This window comes from Lottia gigantea, assembly GCF_000327385.1.
Source record: "Lottia gigantea unplaced genomic scaffold LOTGIsca_41, whole genome shotgun sequence".
Classification (NCBI taxonomy): domain Eukaryota; kingdom Metazoa; phylum Mollusca; class Gastropoda; family Lottiidae; genus Lottia; species Lottia gigantea.
This window is the reverse complement of record NW_008709421.1, coordinates 866,061-886,359: the sequence shown is the minus strand read 5'-3', so window position 1 is coordinate 886,359 and position 20,299 is coordinate 866,061. Positions and strand designations below refer to the sequence as shown.

Genomic DNA, 20,299 nt, shown 5'->3' with positions numbered 1-20,299 from the left:
TTCAGAAATCAACAATTTGTAATGTTTTCCATCTTTTGGTTTTACCTTAATGTCATTTGTAAAGCTGTACCTTAATTCTACGACACAGTGTCAAATTGTCATGTAGAACGTGCGGCAAAATAAACAACCAATATGGCCATTGGTTGTTATACATAATACAATAGCATACATGATATTATTTCTATGCTTAATATATCCATATTATCATGTCTTTACTAAATTCCTAAACCATGTATCATTCTTTTAATATCTTATTAAAAAAAATACTAATGGGAAATCAACACAATACTTTGGTTTATAAGCAAAATTTAGACCATCATGCACAATAATAATATTTGCAGTGAAATTTAATATGAAATGAATGAAAAAAAGCCCTAGGATGATGTCCACATGTAAAAAATATTGTGCTGTGCCCAAAAATTTTTAAAAAAGAAATTGAAATTTGAATGATGATATTTTTTAAAAATACAGATAAAACATGTATGTTTAATGTTAAAAGACAACAACCAACTTAACATAATCAACACAAAATAGTCCACACAATTACCAAAAAGAACCAAATAAAAAGGAACCGTAAGTAACAACCCTAAATAAAACAAAGATTACAATTTTGGGTTTATGATACACTTTGATTGGTTACACAAAATGGCAATGGAATGAGAGTGTGGTAGAAAATTTGTTAGATCACAATGAAGGTGAAAATTATCAGGGAAGAAAAAAGAAAAATTGTAAAAAATTTCAATTACATTAGTAGCAACTATAACGATGGCATTGTCAAATGTAGTCCTATCATTATGAAGGGACAAGAGCAATAACTCTGTCCAAAAGTGCCAAATTTTTTTTGACTTTCAATTAGTGAATAATGTATATTACAAAGATGGTATCTTGTCAAGATGTAAGAAAAATGTTCGAGTTGGAGATTTCTTTATGAGGGAATCCACCTTTAAATATCAGAGGAATTATATAACAGGTTGCAAAAAGCAATAATTATTGCCCCACAGAAAATCAGACTGTTCCAAAATCTAATTGATTAAACAGATTTTAGCTGTCTGCACTTTGATGTAAAAATAAAACATGTTATGTATAATTGAGTATTGTACAAAAATCATAATAAACATTTGAAAGAAATATTTTACTAACAAAAGCCACATAGTAACATAAAACATTTTCAATACCTGGTACAATTGAAAATTGTGATTTTTTTCCAACTGTTTTTGATCAAAATAAAGTAGACATCTGTATAGGATATTTATCAATGGGTTGAATATAACTGATCAGAAGACTTATTTTTAGTTTTATTGTCAATTAAATGAAAAAATCAAACAGAAATAATTTTGTATCTGAAGCTTAAATTATCTAATGTTGTTTTTTTTTTTAAATGAAGTATGGTAATGCATTTTGATCAATAATCATCTTATGATTTTCAAAATTTCTTATTTTCATCTAACGCAGCATGTACCATAATGCAGTGCAGGGCATCTCTCTAATTCTATATTTCAGATAACAGTGCTGAAGAAAATCATACAGAGTTTTTACATGATTTGGTTTCGTATCTTAGTAAAAATTTTGACTTCGCAGTATATAATAAATTGGATTTTGATTAAGACATCATGAGTGGTTAAAATACAATAGTATTATGATGGTATCTATTAATAGAGAATATGCAAAATAAAATGATTGTTTTTAAGTGACTCACTGTTGTAAAATCTTGCAGAATTATAAAGGCATATTTATAAACCTTTAACTTTGTTTAAGTGTCTGATATCATTATGAGAATAAACATAAAATATCCACTTGTGAAAAGATATATGGGGCCAATACAATGGCAAAGCATCTAATTCTATTCTTTCTTTCATATTTATCTGTGTAGAAATCATTGCATACTTGCCCATTAAAGGCTTACTTTACAAATTGAAAAAAACAACATTTCTAGACAAAATACTACAATGTCAAAACTGCATCTGTCCCTTTTGTTTAGATCAAACATAACTATCTATCCCTTGGTGCAGAGTAGCCCTTTCTAAACACTCTTTACACAATGAGGAAGGCTTTCTCACAAAACATTATGATTACCTCATAATGAAGTTTAACCTGATCTACTAATCTAATGCCACCCAAAAGTTATGTCCAAAGGGAGGATATATGCACATCTGAATAAACAAAGATGACAAAGTTTCAAGGTCCTCTATTGTCTATGTGCCCATGCCTAAAAAGGTGTTGAAGAAATATTTCATAGATGGGATAATGTGCAGATTTCATTTATAGGGCCTACAAATTGTTCTTTTATCAATTGCCTCATCATAAAGATGGCTGCTCTTTTTAACTGTACCTGTCAAATGAATTGACTTCTGTTCCAGAAGGGGCAGATAACTCTCACACATGCCAATTATTGATTTTTTGGAAGAATGTGTATATGCAACCATGACAACAGCTTGTTGATAGTTAAGAGGGGAATATGAAAACTAAGGTAATCTTCTTAAACTTTCTTGGGCCTTTGCAAATCTGAATCTTCACAACAACCAAAAAATTATTGAATATGAAATTAATGAAACAAAAAAAAGAATCTTAATAAACATTTTAATCAATTAACGCAAACAAAGGAAAATTCCAATAAAATTTGATCAACCATTTTACAATTATGATATTGACTACATAAATTTGTTTATGATTATATACAAATAGTTCATATGTAACCCTTCTTAAGCTTGGCATAACCCTGTTTTTATTGGTTTTTTTGTCTTTATCACAACATAAAACAAAATAGTTAAAAAAAAAACAATTTGAATTTATCACAAAAGAAGCAGATATTTCTATCTTTTGGGTACTATATTTTATATAATATGGTACTTCTTTGCATGACTAGAAAATTTAATCCTGATTACCATTCATTATATTATGAAAAATTTAATATTTACAATTACATTAACTAATAATCAATTTCCAGGTTTAACTTGGAAAATATTTACAAAAAAACCATGAAATGACTTAATTTGGAAAATGTGTCCAAAACCACAGTCAATTTCCATCTCTCTTGTCAAAAATAATGTCAGGGTGGCCTTGACAGATTGAACGTCGTCAAAATCATTCCCAGGACCAGGTGCTTCTAACAAAAGAAACTTTTCAGAGACACATTCCTATACACAAAACTTTTTATCATGTTATTTGTAAATTTGGCTGCACAAGCCTGGATTTCTTGGGTAGGAGGATTTAAGTGTAACAAGATCCATAGTTATGATTTGACTACATTAATAAGAGCTTATATGTATAAAATTTGAGAACATTATGATTTTATGTAAACAACAAGTAACAATTATGAACAAAACAAAAAAAAACATCAAAAAGAAAAATACCACAAAACAAAAATAATGAATGCTTTGAAAATGAAATGAGAAAAATATCCATGCAATGAGACATGCTTTGCTCACTTTGAACCAAAAAAGCATCAATGTTTGAAATTGACCTTAACAAAACCATCCGCTTTCTGAACAATTCAAGTGTTTCTCAGAGCTCATTCTGTATTGATTTGATGGTAAGTTTAGTGTTTGGATAAGCAAAACTTGAGAACATTTGTATATAAGTGTTCAATTGGGAGGTCATGAGTGCTCTTATATGGCATTATGTCTTCAAAAGTACACAGCCTAATGAAGCAAATGGCCAATTTCAAAGAGTTATTACAAGTGCTCCACAACAAGAGTGTTGTTGAGCTAGTTTCAAGAACTTTGTGTGGTGATGGGTGTTTGGGTTTCAGAAATACACAACAAAGCTTCTACTACCTCGGCTTCTGATTCCGCTTGCCTTTCCTGATCTTGACGATATTGACGCTGCCTTTCTTCAAACTCTCGCAACCGTCTGTTATATTGTTCAATTTGTTCTCTTAATAAGGTTTGTTCCACCTGAAATCAGAAAGACCATCATGAGTTGGTAAAAACAAAATATAACATCTGCAATGCAACTGTTGCCAATAAAATGTCAGAGATAAAAGTTTCAATTATGTTTTTTATCAATCTATGCTTCCTTTGAAACATTTTGATGACTTTTTTGATTAATTTCGATTAAAAACTGAGCAACACATCTGCGTAACATGTGTAGCGCCAATGTTCAGACAAAAACGGTTGTATACAAATGGAAGGTGTAAAATTGGAACAAATAGAACATGAAGCACTTCAATGTCAGGAACCAACGTTCACTGGGGTCCATTTACAATTCCCAAGCCTGGCACCTGGACTTTTTTGTTTAATTAATGAAAAAAGGCAATGGGCAATTTAGATATGCATAATGAAATGATTAACTGGATAGGTGGGGCAGCTGAGTTTTCCATCATAGGGTTCCACAAAGACATAACCCTGGGGTGTGGCACATGAATGAAGGAAAAAATGAGAAAAATATCATCAGCTGCCATGCTTTCGCAGCTAACAAAGCAATTTTTAATTGGTTTGGTTTTCATAATGAATCTGTAGGCCTGAGAGCCAAGGTGCATATGGTTTGGAGCAGGCCACTTGCAAGAGATATTACATGATGCCTGTATTAAAGGTGATCACAGACATGGCAGCTGAGTTATACCAACTTTAGTAGTCAGCTATTGATTTTTTTCTTTGTCTTTTTGTTCCCATTGTTTGGCAGAAGTTTAATTTTCTTGTTTTGGAAAAGCCAACCTATGAGTAGAACGAGAAAGTGGGAGGCAAGCAGCCATCTGACGGGCGCTAAGAGCTCACATGTGTTGCTGAGGGTTTGTATCATGTAAAATTGTTTACTATATCTCACTTCTGCTTCCAAATTTCCCTTTGTTTCATTGTCTTAGAGCCTTTCTGCAGACTAACATGCCAGATGGAAGGATGCCAGGGTCAAAATGCACAAGTAATTGAGAGAGAGGGGTAAGAGGGGAGGTGTGTTTCCTATCACCATACATATCTGGAACACAAAAACCATTCAAAGTTTTCCTATTTCCCATATTACCCTACTGCAAGGATCCCCAAATGTAACATATGGCTCCATTAGCAGATTATTAAAGCCTTCACACATGTACATCAAAAAATAAGAGGGCTACATAGGCTCCACAGATTCCACACAGTAAGAAAGAACATGTTAGAATTGTGGTAACCCAAACCCATCTGTCAGCCTTATTGCTACCTCTTAATAATCTGGGCAATCTAAGAATCAAATATTGTTGAGAATTAAATAAAAATCTGTGATCAGGAAGAGAGTGCACATTAATTCCATCTCTTTCATTAAAACTTCTAATTGTGGCTTTTGGGGGAAGTAAGATTAAAAAGTTACTCAGAAATGGAAGACATCAACATGCTTGGAGCACAATACCACATCTTGGCACAAATCTGTTACACTAATAGACCCCATTGAAATTTGACAAAACCCCTCATTAGTAAACAGATTTTTGCATAAATATACTCTTTATGTTTGCACTGCTTCCAGTCGTTTTCAATTCAGAAAGGAAATAAGGTTACAAGGGCAGGAAAGTGAAACCCGGGAACATGTTGCGAGCCAGTAAAGATTCAAGCGATAACTTTTGTTCCTGATAGCATTCAAACTAAAATGAGCTCATTAATCTGAGGGATCCTTTTAAAGAAGTCTAATATTCTTCTCAAATGATTCAATTTGTGCCATTATGATGCTCAACTTTTAAAAGTGGTTGAATTAAGCGAAAAGTTTAATAATAATATGCCATATGCCCTGTGGTTTCATCTGAACTAGATTACATCACCGAAGCTACAATCCAAGTTCTAAATGCATTTTTCTTCTGCCTTGTTGCATGAAACCCATGTTAGCGTGCAATAATGTTTTCAATTAAGTGTGATTTGAATGCAGTTTAACACTGTATAGACCACCCTACTTGTTATCATCATTGTTTTCAGATCAAATCTGACAAATTAATTAGAAATTAACAATGTCACTTATGAAAAGTCACAAACTTTCACATTAACAACAAGGCATTCATTCCATTGAGTGATGAACATATAAGAATATGCAACATTTGTTCAAAAATCAATAATGCAAATTAGCCATTAATTTCTAGAAAAAAACTGAAGATCTCATGGAAAATAATACCAGTTCCTAAACAAACGTGTATGGAATTTTTTCAAGAAAAATTAATTTCATGTCATCTTTAGCAACAGATCAAAAAATGGCACAGCAGTCAACAAAAGGGTATCAAAGAACTTCAACTTTTTCCTCCAAATGAATCAGAAACCAAGTAATGTGGAAAGGCAATGTTTCAACTATAAAATCTTTATTTTGAATTTGGAGCCATTTTATACTATTTCTAATCTCCATTGACAAAAGACTTCCACAAAGGGCAACAATCAATGCTTTTATTTCTACAGTGCAGTTAGGAAATTTTATGGTGGTGCTTGCCATTAATTGTTCAGACACCTGCCCTATTAAAATAGCAAATCTAAGCTTTCTAACACTTTTTTCTTTTCCTATCTCTCATCTATTTCTTAATTTTGAGGTAACCTTCTTACAAACTTTTCTGCAAACAGACAGTAATATTCATGTGATGGAATGCAGAACATAAACTTTAACCATACTGACAAATAAAAATAATCTTTGGTTTAAGAAAATTTTCATCACCCCACTATTTGACACAACTATAATGCTTACAAATTAAACATCATAGGCTTCTTAATTTCTTAGTTCTTAAATTGATAGTGAAATTGGTAAACAGTTAAACGCAAAGAAAACAGTTCTGCATGTAATATGCAGTTCAGATTTCAGTTAATCTGACACTATTCTGTTCTGTAACATAGCATACATTGTATATTTCACAATATCTCAAATAGATTCACAAGGTTTTAGTACTTCTATGGGTATCTGCAATCTGTGACACTTAATGCTTGTATTTTCACAATCCTGATGACCTCTTTGAATGATTCCTGATATTTCTCCAAAACTTAACCATAGTACTGTAGAAAACCTCTTTTAAATCCTTTTTAAACATCTAAGATGCAAATTAAATGCCAACCATGCATTTTTTTACTGCTTAAATACTTTGACTTAAATTTCATTTTTCTTCAGATTTTTTTACACATTTGTAAATTTCTGTCTGATTCTAAATAGCTCAAAACAAATTCACTATGATTTCATACAAAACATTTAAATTAATATCTAACTCAAAACACTACTAATTCAACCTTCTTTATTAGAAAGTCATGCAAGACATCCATACTAAAAATCTGGCCTCCATGACAACCATAAAACTAACTGACCATCAACTAAAGATATCAAAGGTACCGGTATTTAGCTTTTGTTTAAGTATTTTTCATGTCTTGAAATTAAGTTTTAGCTTTGGCACGTCAATGTCAGACAGCATTGACAATACTTTGTGATTAATCCTACACACAATCCTTTCAGAATGAATAAAAATATTACCTCTGCTCTTTCAGCATCATATTCTAATGACCCTATACCATCTAATCTGTTTAATTCAATCCATCCCCTCCACAAAACACAGACACCATTCATTATAAACTGAGACTTAAGATGCACCTACAAAATATAATAAGTATACATGAAAATATTAAAACAAGAACCACAGTGTTAATTTTATAATAATAACTGATTTGGGCTGGTTTCCATGGATACAGGCAAGTTTCATTGAATCACTAAAATATATATTATCCTAGTGATATAACTTAGGTATTACAATAAAAAAAAATTTGCTAAATGGTCTCTCCCAAGAAGACAAACGAACGGACTAAGCTCAAGGGTGACATGAGATGCTAAGAAATGGTAAGCATTCCTCAACTCACCATATCAGCAGAAATTAAATAAAGATTTTGACTGTGAGTTCTTGGAATAAATCCTATTTTTTGGTGTGAAATTAAAGGATAATGCATAAAGTTCTATGTGAACTTCGTATTTCATTTTGGCTTTGAAGGTATAAAGCAGCTAGGCAGGTTTCCAGTTGGCATTTACAAGTTAATTTTGGGGTCTTATAAAAACAGAAAATTTGAGTTACAACCATATACTATGGAAATGGTCATGGAAAAAATAAACTTTTAAAATCTTGAATAACGTTATCAGCCTTTTAATATTTCAAATGCTTTGCTAATGACAATTAGCTAATTCAAGGCATAATTTATTTGAATACTGACAGATTTAAAACCAGTAGTAGCCTAATGTGTGTTACATAGACCAAAATTAAATTCATTAAAGAAAAAATTACATTGGAGCATTTTATGCCGGTACATGTTAGCCATTTTCTGATTTTCAAATTCTATTAGCATTCAGACATGTTTATCACATTTTACAGAAATTCCACAAGTATGCAACAGCTGTTGATACTAAAAGCTACATTGTGGTCTGTAGTAAACAAACCAATTTACTGTTGTATTTGTTTTTAACAGAACAATAATTAGAAAAATACGCAATTATCAATTCTGTAATTAAATGAACACATTCATGTTTCATTCGCGGTTAGTAATTTCGCATATCCATGATAAATTCGACAACTAAGAGTTGTTGATAAGTGAACCGCCTATTTTAACGTTGAGTTCATTCGATAACCTTTCTACTCCAGACAGTCATGTGACCAATACAATGTCAAGGTCGCAAAATTCCCCTTGCGTGGGCGGTTAAACCAAGTGTTACACTGTTCTGTTTATTAGGTCAAAACAGTGGTCAATATCCGTAAAATGACGTCAGTATTGCGTAATTTGATTACGAAGATATAGCATTATCATAATTACATTTTATACTGATATTTCATCAAGCGACAGTATTTCAAGCAAAATGTATGTAAATAAAATATAAGCTATCGTTTTTGATACAAATTACTTATTATCAAAATTGATAGGCCTATAAGCTAGGTCTTCAAAGCCGTTGTCTAGCAAGTACTAACGAGATATATAGCATACATTTTATTTTATGAGATTCTTTCTCCCAGTGTTCAATAAAACATTTCAGTTTTTTTCATTATTGTACAGTCATTTATGTTTGTTCATTCACATCATTAGAGGAACCAATCCTGCAATATGAAGTACATGAACCCTTTTCCGACTTTTGTTCACAATTAACGTCTCTTTTCGGCCTACGACTATGATAGAAATAATTCAATATAAACCCTATAAAGGGTATGTTGCTACTTTTAAAGGAGCGCCTTCACTAACCGTTCGACCAATCATACCTTAGTTTCAGAAAAAGGACTTTTTTTTATCTTCCATTATCAGTAATAGTGTTCACAGCTCATCGTCGAAATTTGAGCCTTCAAATCCATGTGTATCTATAATTATTCACGTTTGTATGAGACTATGCCATATACAGAAATAGACAAGGAAATTTCTAGTTTGAGGTATATTTGAAGGGATTATGCGATTTTCTTGCGTTTTAGTACTTCTTAAGACTATTAAAGCACAATAAAGATCCAAATCAATCCCCGAAAATGTTCCCCTTTAAACCGAAAGAGCTGATTCCCGTCTACTTTTCTAAAATTGGCCAGATTGGATTTGAAATTGAAAAAGTGAAGGTGGCAACACGGTTTTAAATTAAGACGGACATCTCATAAATAAGCCCCGTTATTTTTGATGAATTTTACCACGAACCCCTATGTGATGACATATTGCCTTATAAACATCTTTTCGAATCGACTGGCTAGTTTTAATTGAGTTGTGGACCCGACCCTATTCTCTATTAAACTTCCATTGTTACACGCTTGTATTGATAAAATTAGCAAATAAATGACCTAACGTAACGGAGACTTGATATCAAATTACTAGGCTTTCACTCAAACTCTTTTAAAAAATATAAAATTGTCATCTCGTTTGTAAGCTGACCCGTGGTTACTACACAAGAGGACAGATGGATGGTTGTAGTTTTCTAAGACCATCTAAATACTAATTAGGTCTTAGTTTTTCTGCTTCACGAACAAGACACAATACAAGGGTCAAAATAATGAAATTAAAAGTTCTGTTGGACAATTATTGCTTCTTGCTTCATTAGAAAGACATTATGGCTCTATTATGATAAGGTTTTTTTGAAAATTGACCCAAGTACCCTTCAAGATGGACATCAGGGACAGGAGTAGCTTGGACAGATTTTAATAGGAAATGTTGGTCGGAGAAACTTTTCATCTCATAAAGGGATGCCGTCGTTAAAAGCATACCAGTTGACCGAATTTTCAAGTTATAATTTCAATTACAGCGAGTTGCCTGTAAAATCCTGACAAATAATCGCTGCCATAGTAGTTTTCATTACCAAAATACAGTTCTCCAACAATTAAATAACAGAGCTTTCGTAACCGGAAGTGTTGGAAGTTAAAATTAGTCTCGTTTTTCCAGTTTACCATTACTCAAGTTGTTTACCGATATTTCTCCACCCTACAGTCCAGATGTAGCATTTTAAATGTAAAACATCTATCGCCTAACTAAGTAAATATCACACCATTCGTTTCCAAAATAAATATTGTGTATTTTTTCTATGTCGAAACAGCTGCAGGTCAAACTCGACATGAAAACGTCGTGACGCATCGCAATCGTTAATCATTTTTCCTAAAAACATTAAAAAGACCAATTCCGTATATATTATGTGCCTCAGAGAGTTGCGGTTTCACATAACATTCATATAAAAGCATCTAATTTTATTTTTTCTGTTTTATTTGACTGTAATGAGGTTATCTGAACTTTTTAGCATAAATTTGCGATTCCACTAAAACTGAGTGTTTGATGACGTCACTAATCACAAAATATGTGAATACACAAGTGTCCCTGATACACATAAACAATTTAGAAAACCTCTTTACAATCCATTTAGAACAAAAAAAAATAAGACCTGTCTTTAAGAGTCAACAAGTTTCGTGTATAAAGGTATAATATGACGTGTTTGGGTTTTTGAATTGCAATTTAAGTTACATGGGCTTGGGCGGATTAAAACTTGAAAGTATAAAGTGAACAATCCCTTAAACTTGACACTTCCTAAATATGCATTTGTGACAAATGTCGCACGACTAAATTTGGCGCTTATAGTATTTAAGGAGGGTGAAAAAGGTTGTTTCGACGTCACTCGATCAATTTTGTTTACTTGTGGTATATGGCTGTCAAACTCTTGTCTGTATAGTAAGTTAATTCAACAACCAAACACCAAAGTTCAAATTTAAATTTAAAAAAAGATCTACTTTCATACAGACTGCAACTTTTTTCTGTCTTCTAATACATTAACCTTATCTTGTAAACTTTTGAATACTGATCAAACAATTTGTTCCCTTGGCTTATTACATGTTTAAATGGACAAGTGCCCCATTTAGAGGGGTTGATTTGAGCCTTGAATATATGTAAATAGTCTTCAGAAGTACTAGAAATGTACGAAAATCGCATTATTCCTTTAAAACTACCTCAAACTAGGAATTTTACTCAATTTTTCTATATATGTATTTTCTATATATCAAATTGACGAGTCGTCATTTTAACATTTAAACACAGATAATTCTGGACACACATGGATTTGAAGGCTCAAATTTAGTCGGTGAGCTGTGAACACTATTACCGTTTCTGAGTATGATTGGTCAAAAAGAATGGCACATCTGTCCCTTTAATGGTTAATGCAACTATACGAAACTCCTTTAAAAAAAAATTCTGGTGAATAAGTTTCCAATAGCACTTATATATTATCTCAGATGCCCATTATCCTTGGTGAAGCAATATGCACCAATTATATCGTTATTGCTATGTATGGGACTAAGAAGTCCCAGTTCTTTGTTTTGCTTTAAACCAGAAAGTGAATTTCCTAATTTTTGTTGAGAATCTAATTTTCAGAGAATCACATGACAATTGCAAAATGCTCCTAACGTTTTGTGGTGGGTTTTTTTCGATCGCCTTTGTCCACTATAACCATTCTTATAACCGTCGCTTTTGAAGAATGCAAACAACATATTCGAAGGACTAGGATTATTTTATTAAAATTTAATTTGGCTTTATGAGTATGGGCACAACATTCCGTAATTTAAAAACCACTGTTATTTCTCTAAGAAAATAAGCTTGAGGAGAAGAAAATCTTATAAAGAAACCTACGCTAATAAAATAAATATTCAAATCTAAATGTCAGATGGTTGTTTATCAGCACGAAAAACAAACAACAACAAACCTACGCTCGTATACTTCAAGTAATATTGGCCCAGGTCATGATTTTTCCGTTGTTTTTAATATTTGATTTAATATGACATTTTTAATTTTGTTGAATTTAAGAACATGACGGTGATGAAATACATAGAATTTGTCCCAACTTAGTATATTTATGCATTTTAATCAGCTTTGAAGAACAAAGGTATCGTTAACATTCCTGGCATATAATATAATTACATCACCGATACAATATGTTCACAATTTTAAGACGAAAAAGTTAAATTTTTTTTTAAATTTACGGCTAAAATGGTCATGTTCTGCGATTTCCAAAAGCGAAGAGGAAACATTATATTATTTTCAGGGTAATGACGTCATAACTACATATTATGATTAGAAATACATAATATGAAGGAAGTGGGATGATTAGTGCCTCTGAATGGCATGAGATAAATCTAGTATATTTCCATCACTCTCTACTTGCAATTACAAACCTCGCATTTTTTTTTAGCGCTTTTTAAATAACAAATAGTCTAAATGGCATAGCTAAATTTCAGCTCAAGCATTTATCTCATCACTCCTTTGATAAAAAGCTAATAACAAACGAAATTATGCTTGAATTTGAATTTATCAAAGTTCGTGACTTGCTGTATAAGGTATAAAGAGTTGATTTATATTATTAATATTATTTCAAATAAAGGCAATTATCACTTAAATGATAATTGTTATTTTTGGATATAACTATTTCATAAACAGATGGTTTTGGGATAATTTTATGATCTATGATGTTGGTATATTTATTAGTATTAAGTATCAAAGATAAAAATTTTGATGAAAATTTGCGCCATCAAAGGCAGTGATTTTTAGTTGACAGTGGACTATATAAGTTTCAAAGTGTATAGTTCGGCTAAATTTGTAATTCGTAAAAGGAAAAACCGCATCACTTATTTTTTTTTCAATATTTTTCTTGTTAATTATATAATATTATATAATAATATTCAGGATGTATTGCTCTCTAATTATATTTGTTTATTCAATATATAAACCACCAATTTAGTTCGTTACTCAAATATCTGCCTTACTTCTATAAGCAAATCAATTCTACTAAATGTTAATTTGTTAGAAATTTGGTGATATTGGTTGAAAAGTTTTGTTGAATGCTAAATGACTCCACTACGGTAAAACATGTATGAAACTCCGGTGACTCATTTTAGGCCTGCAGCTCATCCCTAACAACCTTTTGGCCAGATTGGTCAAATCAGCTAAATAAATTCTTGAGCCACTCCTTTTAATCAAATTCCTTTCTTCACGGTCATACAATAAAAACATTGGCCTGGTCGTTATTGTAAACAATCACCGCGGAACATTGTAAAGCTGGATTTCAGATAATTTTGGGGGGTTTGGTGGATATTTCAGATATTTACATAAAAATGATATTCAATATTAAATTGAAAATTGCCGATACAAAAATCGATTGTCGTTTTGAGATTAGTCACAAGAGTTATTTCCCTTCTTCTAAAACTTTTTTTTAGTATTAAATAATGAGATTTACTTTTTTTACCACACCAAAAGTCATGTTGTAACACAATAGTAAGTTTGAAACAAAGTAATGACTTGCAGAAAGAATGGCCAAGTTTTCTTGATGCAAAGATTGTATGACCATTGATTTCAATACCAATGGACACTGCATCGCGTCAAGAAAAACATATTCAATTAAGACTGACCGAAAAAAATTAGTTTGTAGGTGAACTGGACATTGAAAAAATTGGACTGAAGCTTCTAAAATATGGTCTTACCTTTCCAGGTTCTCGTTCAAAATCCACAAAGTCCCTTGTAGGTACTCTGTCTTCTGGTTTATCCGACCAAGCGTTGGAGGCAAAGCTTAACTGTAAATTGGTACCTGTTGCAATGAAAGCCTGAAAGATACAAAAAAGTAAAACTATATGAGATCTGGCTGTGTAAGTATTATTAAACGGGTAATCTGACACAGTATTTGCTAAGCCTCATTCAGTTCATTACGGTTTTCTTGATGACACTTATTTCTGTTCAATGCCAGTCAAAGTCGTTATTACGCAACTGTTATAATGATAGACAAAAAAGGATCATTGACCTGTTTTCAAGAGGATAGTTTTGAATGACAATTTAAGTCAATTTTAAGGGGTCCCATGGATCCATATTGCGGTCTGTTTGATGCTAAAATAACTAAAAAACTAAACCATTCCAATTTTCATCCAGACTTCCCTTTTGGAATAGTGACGGAATACATATACAGATAAGCATTTCTATAATTACAGGAACCTGATAGGACCACGGATATCTGACAGTAAATTGTAATGATGCAAATAGAAGCCATAATTGTTCCCAATACAGATAAAAGAAACTTAGAAAACCCCTTTATATTCCCTTTAAAGGAAATCAGTACAGTGTCTTTAAGATTATCGAGATTGAAATTATTCGAAAGTTCATATCGGTCAGAAATATGCTTTTTTCTGCTCGATTATTCCAAAGACCACGTTCGACTCACATATCATCATAACACAGGAAATCTATTTTAAAGTGTTTATTTCTATCATGTCGTGTTGATTGATTGCGAAATGACAGAACAGAGACTGTGGTAAAATGAGATATAGAGATATTTTTACCTGATCACAATTTCTGAAAACTGTCACGACTTTTACAATCAAATTACTACGATAACAATTTAATGCCGAAAACCATTGCTCAATCTTTTTAGATTCTGTTTTTTAATAAAAAATATTCTTTTTCTTTTATGATATTCTGTTTCGCTTAGTTCTTATTATATCTATTATGTCACAATATTGGCAAGTTTATGAATGACTTATTGTAATCTACGGCGGGGGCATGGCATGGCTAGGGTCAGATTTTGTAATACCATGATATACGTTCCTAGTGTTACGATTATGTAAGTCTAGATAGGCTTATGTATATCAAAACACAAGGACTGTACAGGATGAATGAAAATTTTGAATAACCTTTAATGACGTCATCAATTCCATAACTAAATAAAGATTTCACCCTTTTCTATTAAAAACCACAATTATAACCAATAGCATGTTTCAGTTCTTGAAAGTCTTCGATTTTAGAATTCATTCATTTTTTCTGAGAAAAAAAATGACCTTGAAGTTGTGTATGTTTTTACATATAGTGAGTCCATTGATATTATGAATCCGACTTGTTAGGCTTATATTGATGTCTATTGGAATATTCTACTGAATATTGGATTATTGGCGTAGATTTAATTAAAATTGTATCATTACATGTAATGAGTGTAATATTAAACGTTATTGAAATAAGGATATTGTTTAAGAAAGAATCATGACATTATCTATTTCTATATGTTTATTTATTTTTCTGTGTATCATGTTTTGAAACCTTTTTGACAAAGGTTAATATAAGTTCAGGACCAGTTCAAACTTCTTAAGACGATGCCATTTAATAAACAATGCCTTACAAATCGACAGGTAATGGCGATTTTCGCAGAAAAGTTCCCGTCAATTGAAAAATTAAAATATCACTCAGCCCAGATTACATAGAGTTTGAGTATTAAAATCACATTCAAATTGAAAATTGACCCCCACCCCCTCTCCGTTTCTAATTTATACCATTACTAAAAAGGTACATTAACAAAGGTATAAGCCATGTAGGCTATATATATGGCTAAGACTGATTAGTGCGATGAGAAAACTTTTTCAAATAACCGACATCCTGACAAATACAGGCCTCAATGGTCAAATGGTTAAAACGTTGCTTAGACATCTTCAGAAAAACGTCTATATGCTCAAAGTTGTCCAACAAAGACATTTATTGTTGAAGTCGATATCGAGATCTCAATGTCAAATATCCCTGCCCTTTGTTGATTTTTACTAAAATTTCCAGATTGATAGCCTATCTGCTGCATAAAATTCCAAATTATATAATACATAAAACATAGTATGTAAAACAGAAAGTTGATTTGAGTTGTTAAATTTTAGTTATATCAAAATGCTAAAAGACTAAAATGGCAGATCTTAGATAATAAAATTATAAAAATACAGCACCAACCTTGGCATTGACATTAATGGTTCAATATCAAGAGATTTTGCAACAATTTTCGAAAAAAAATAGGAATACTGCGACTTTTGATAATGAAATCTTTTAGTTTAACGTTTACAAAGAATCGTAATTTCTTGGAGGCATTCATACATCAATCAAAAGAGGCGAGTCGCAGTTCACAAAAGTAATATATGGCAGATAAATGCTTTAGATGCAGAAAAATAATCAGAATATTCAATATGATTCAAAAGAGGTTTTCCGGTCTTTGACACACATATATCTTCTGTCTTCAACTATTCGGTGTTTCCGCCCGTTGTTTTTGGTACCAGTAAAGTTTTTGAATATTATATATTTTGACAATTCGGTTTAGTAGGCAAAATGTAGAATAAATTGCGACAAACGGACAGATTATTATCAGGTACTCTTTTTGTAAGATTCAGTAAAATGACTTTCGATATGAAGGCAAGATAATAAATATTTCCTAGAAATGTTTCCGGGATCCGCCCCCGGCAGTATCGGAGATTAAAGTGTCGAACGATGACATAATCGAAAGTAGGGGCCAAAGTACATTATGAACGTTCGAATTCCTCATAACTCCCTGTTGGAACCGGCGACTTTGGCGATATTGGCCTACGTGAAATTGAAGATACGGTAATTTTGATATCTTTTGGGGGGGATTTCGGACGATCTCCCCATAACATTCGAGAAAGTTATCAGACTTTTGTCAGGAGAAGTGTCTACATTCTTGGAGAAGAGTCTATACGGTCTTGACCAAGGCTTGTCGGATCCCACTTATCGATTCCTATATATTGGTCAAAAGGCATAGAGAGCAATAATGGTGTCATGGGGTGCATTAGTCAAAATAAGACAGTTTCGATTTTGACGTTTCCTCATCATTCTGAGTCTATTGGTGTCATTAAAATGGGGGCAAGGTTATTTGTTTTAAAGTTCCCGGGTCACTTGGATAAGCATTTCAGAAGATTTATGACCCGTTTCATGACATAATACTAATCTAAACTCAGTGGTTTAACAGTTTGTATGTCGTAAAAGAGCGCACCCTTTTTATATGAGTAATTGCTTCGGTGTAAGTTTGTACTTGTTGCCATACTTAGTACATGTATGTAGGATACGTCATCGACTGGGAAGTTAAGTGGGCCTACCCGGTAATAGAAAATTGATTAATAAAAACTTTGACTTACTATATCGGCGTGTCCTTCTCGGCATTCGGTTTGAAACCGTAATTGCCTCTCCTCGTGGGGTCGATCTCTAAATCCTGTGTATCGCACCTGTAAGAAAAGTAATCCATAGTAAAACACAAAAACTTTTTCGACACTTTTTGACGCTATTCCAAATCCGCGTTGAAACATTCGGCCGAAATAGTATAGAACAATAAACAGAACTTTAATCCGAGTTATCGTAACACCTTACCTCACACTCGCGACTAAGTTTCCGAAATAGTTCATCATTTTCAAATTTTGCCCTCTGATCAGGTACTACCCTGGGCATTATGGAATAATTATTCTCACTAACTTCACAACACAACGTGCTCGCCACAAATGATAACATATTTCCTTCTCTCACTTCATTCATTACTAGTCAACAACAATAAGCGTGACAGTACCGAAAACATTCCTTCGATTTGATTGGTCAGCGTAAATTGACACGTTATTTTCCCGAAGAATACCGAGGATATCCGATGACCATATTTGGTGATTCTCGTTTACGGAAATGCTACGTCACAGTTTACGAATCAATATGATTGGTCACCGAGTTGTTTATTCCGCCCACACCCTTATTTGGAACATTCCGTCACCTACTACATTATTCATTGATCCATATTTGGCTGTACGTGACCTAGTTACCTGATAAACATAGTGATATGGTCGTATCAGCTGAGTGTTTGTAAAATGTTATAGTAGCTAGCCTGTCTGTTACGAGAGAAACAGTAGACCGACAGTTATTGATCTGGAAGCATTAGCGCGCTATCAAACAAATATCCACCTACGTTCAACGTTTATAGTAATAGGTTTGACATGAAAAGTAGCCGATGTTGTGGTTTATCGGAAATGCTGTCGAGCTATTTACTATTTCGTAAGATTAATGTGTTAGTTTTCAACAATATTTTAACTTGAGCATGGAATATGGGTGGTAATTAAGAATTTTCTACTACCACGGGATTTGTCCCAATTATTTTGTTTATCAATGTTTTATAATAAAGTATATTTTTTAGTACAAGTACTATGTGCTAATAATCTAAATAACAGAAGGCGATGAGCGAGCTGACCCAATAACAGAATGTGTCACTGATAACACTATTATTTACCTATAGTCAGGCGTGCAATGGAAAATATTACTTCCTTTGCGATGAACAGTATTGAAATTAAACCACAGCGGAAGCGGCATAGGCGCAATTCTCCATTTGAGGATCTGAGCGGTTCCCCCTTTCCCGAGAAAACTTTGAAAAGTAGAATTCATTTGGTGTGTTGTGGTACAAATTTTGGTGATAAAGTATTTAAATCACGTTTTTACAGTTCTTACTAATGAAGGGAGGGTCCAATATTTGGGGTATTTTGGGCAAATATCCCCCCTCCTTTTTCCTGTACCCCTACTGCTCGCCACTTTAATCGGTATAATGTGAAAGGTCTTCTCTCGAAAAGCATACCGTTTGCGATTTGAAATCAAATTAACGTGTAGAGGGTTCACTTTGGAATTGATGGCAAATGTTTGCTTTAGGAAATTAATGCTACAGCTCAGTTTCTGCTACCTGTATCACGACATTAATATCCGACGTCAGGTTTCCTATAATTAAACAAAAAACCTATACCACGGGAGTTTACTATAGGTCTATATAGCTATTATACAATTCTCACGTATGCAGTTATTAGCGATGACGTCAATGTATGCATTGATAAATCTGATCATAGAAGCGTTTTATAATCTGACGACAGTCTATAGAAATATTCCACGGACTATTTGACTAAATTATAAGGGAATCGAATTCGAATTATAATTCTGAAAAGTGATACGAATAAGCTTTTATTGAGCTTTAACCGATGAAACAGAATATATGACTTCGTGACTACCATTGGTCTAGGCCTACCATAAATTGAAATATATTTGTGCATCTTTGATCTGCCTACGTGTCTCTTACGATCTGAACATTTTTTTAGGGTCATTGTCATTCATTAAAATGGCTTAGCCAACCAAATCACTTACGCTCAATCGTTATCCCACTCGAAAAGGCACACTTATTCACACAAAAACTAGGGCAAAAATGTGATTGCTTTATGACATAATTGCGAAATATAGGATGGTGAATAGTAACCAATAATAACAAGTGATAAACCGTTATATCAATTGATCACTATCAAACAAAAGAGATGTTATCTATATATTTGTAGGATTAATTGCGAAGTAGTATTCTATATAACCTGCATAATTATATTTCATACAATAGTCAACCACACAGATATTTTGTTCCACTGTCCTGAAATATGTTCCTTTGCGCTATATGAACTCCTTGATTATATATAACATCCTTTGAAATACATGAGTACGTCTTTGTCTAAGGGACGTGACTTTCAAAGATACATATATGCGAACTTTCAAAAAAAAAAAAAACTAAATATGAGACCACAATGATTTGTTCGCTACATATATTAAAGGGATAGGTTCACCATTAATTTGGCCAATCGTACCTCAGTCTCAGAAACGGGATTTTTTTTGGCTAAGCTAACCAGTAATAGTATTCACAGCCCACCTTCGCAATTTGAGCCTTCAAATCCAAGTGTGTCTAGAACGCTAAAAAGACGACTCGTATTTTCTGGAGTCAACGTCTTGTAATAGAAAAGACATTCATAGAAATAGAAGGTTAAATTCCAAGCTTGAAGTGTTTTGTGCAATTTCCGTACATTTCTGGTACTTCTGAAAATTATTTTCTTATATTCAAGGCCCAAAACATCAACCGAAAATGGCGAACTTGTCCCTTTAATTTTGTATAGTGTCGGAAGCCACTGCAAGGGCGTAGGCCAGGAAATTGAGTGCAGGATGCGGACAAATAAGCCACGTTTACAATACCAAAAGAATTGGCTTGCTAAAAGTCCGAACCAAGACAATCTCTGCTTGCCTTACTTAGGACAAGCGTTGTGCCAAGCACTCTCGGCCTGATTTTCACTGACATTTTT

The 20,299-nt window shown here is 32.8% G+C and overlaps 1 protein-coding gene across 1 annotated transcript; it reads right to left on the bottom strand.

Annotated features, from left to right (window-relative positions):
• Positions 1-3,475: 3,475 nt before the first annotated feature.
• Positions 3,476-17,706, bottom strand: LOTGIDRAFT_163713 (hypothetical protein). The gene is made up of 5 exons (XM_009060233.1): positions 17,544-17,706; positions 17,315-17,401; positions 13,859-13,978; positions 7,384-7,500; positions 3,476-3,893 (listed from the first exon to the last, which is right to left on the bottom strand). Exons 1-5 carry the CDS (start codon positions 17,619-17,621, stop codon positions 3,711-3,713), a joined length of 585 nt encoding a protein of 194 aa, XP_009058481.1. The 5' UTR covers positions 17,622-17,706; the 3' UTR covers positions 3,476-3,710.
• Between the last annotated feature and the right edge of the window lie 2,593 nt (positions 17,707-20,299).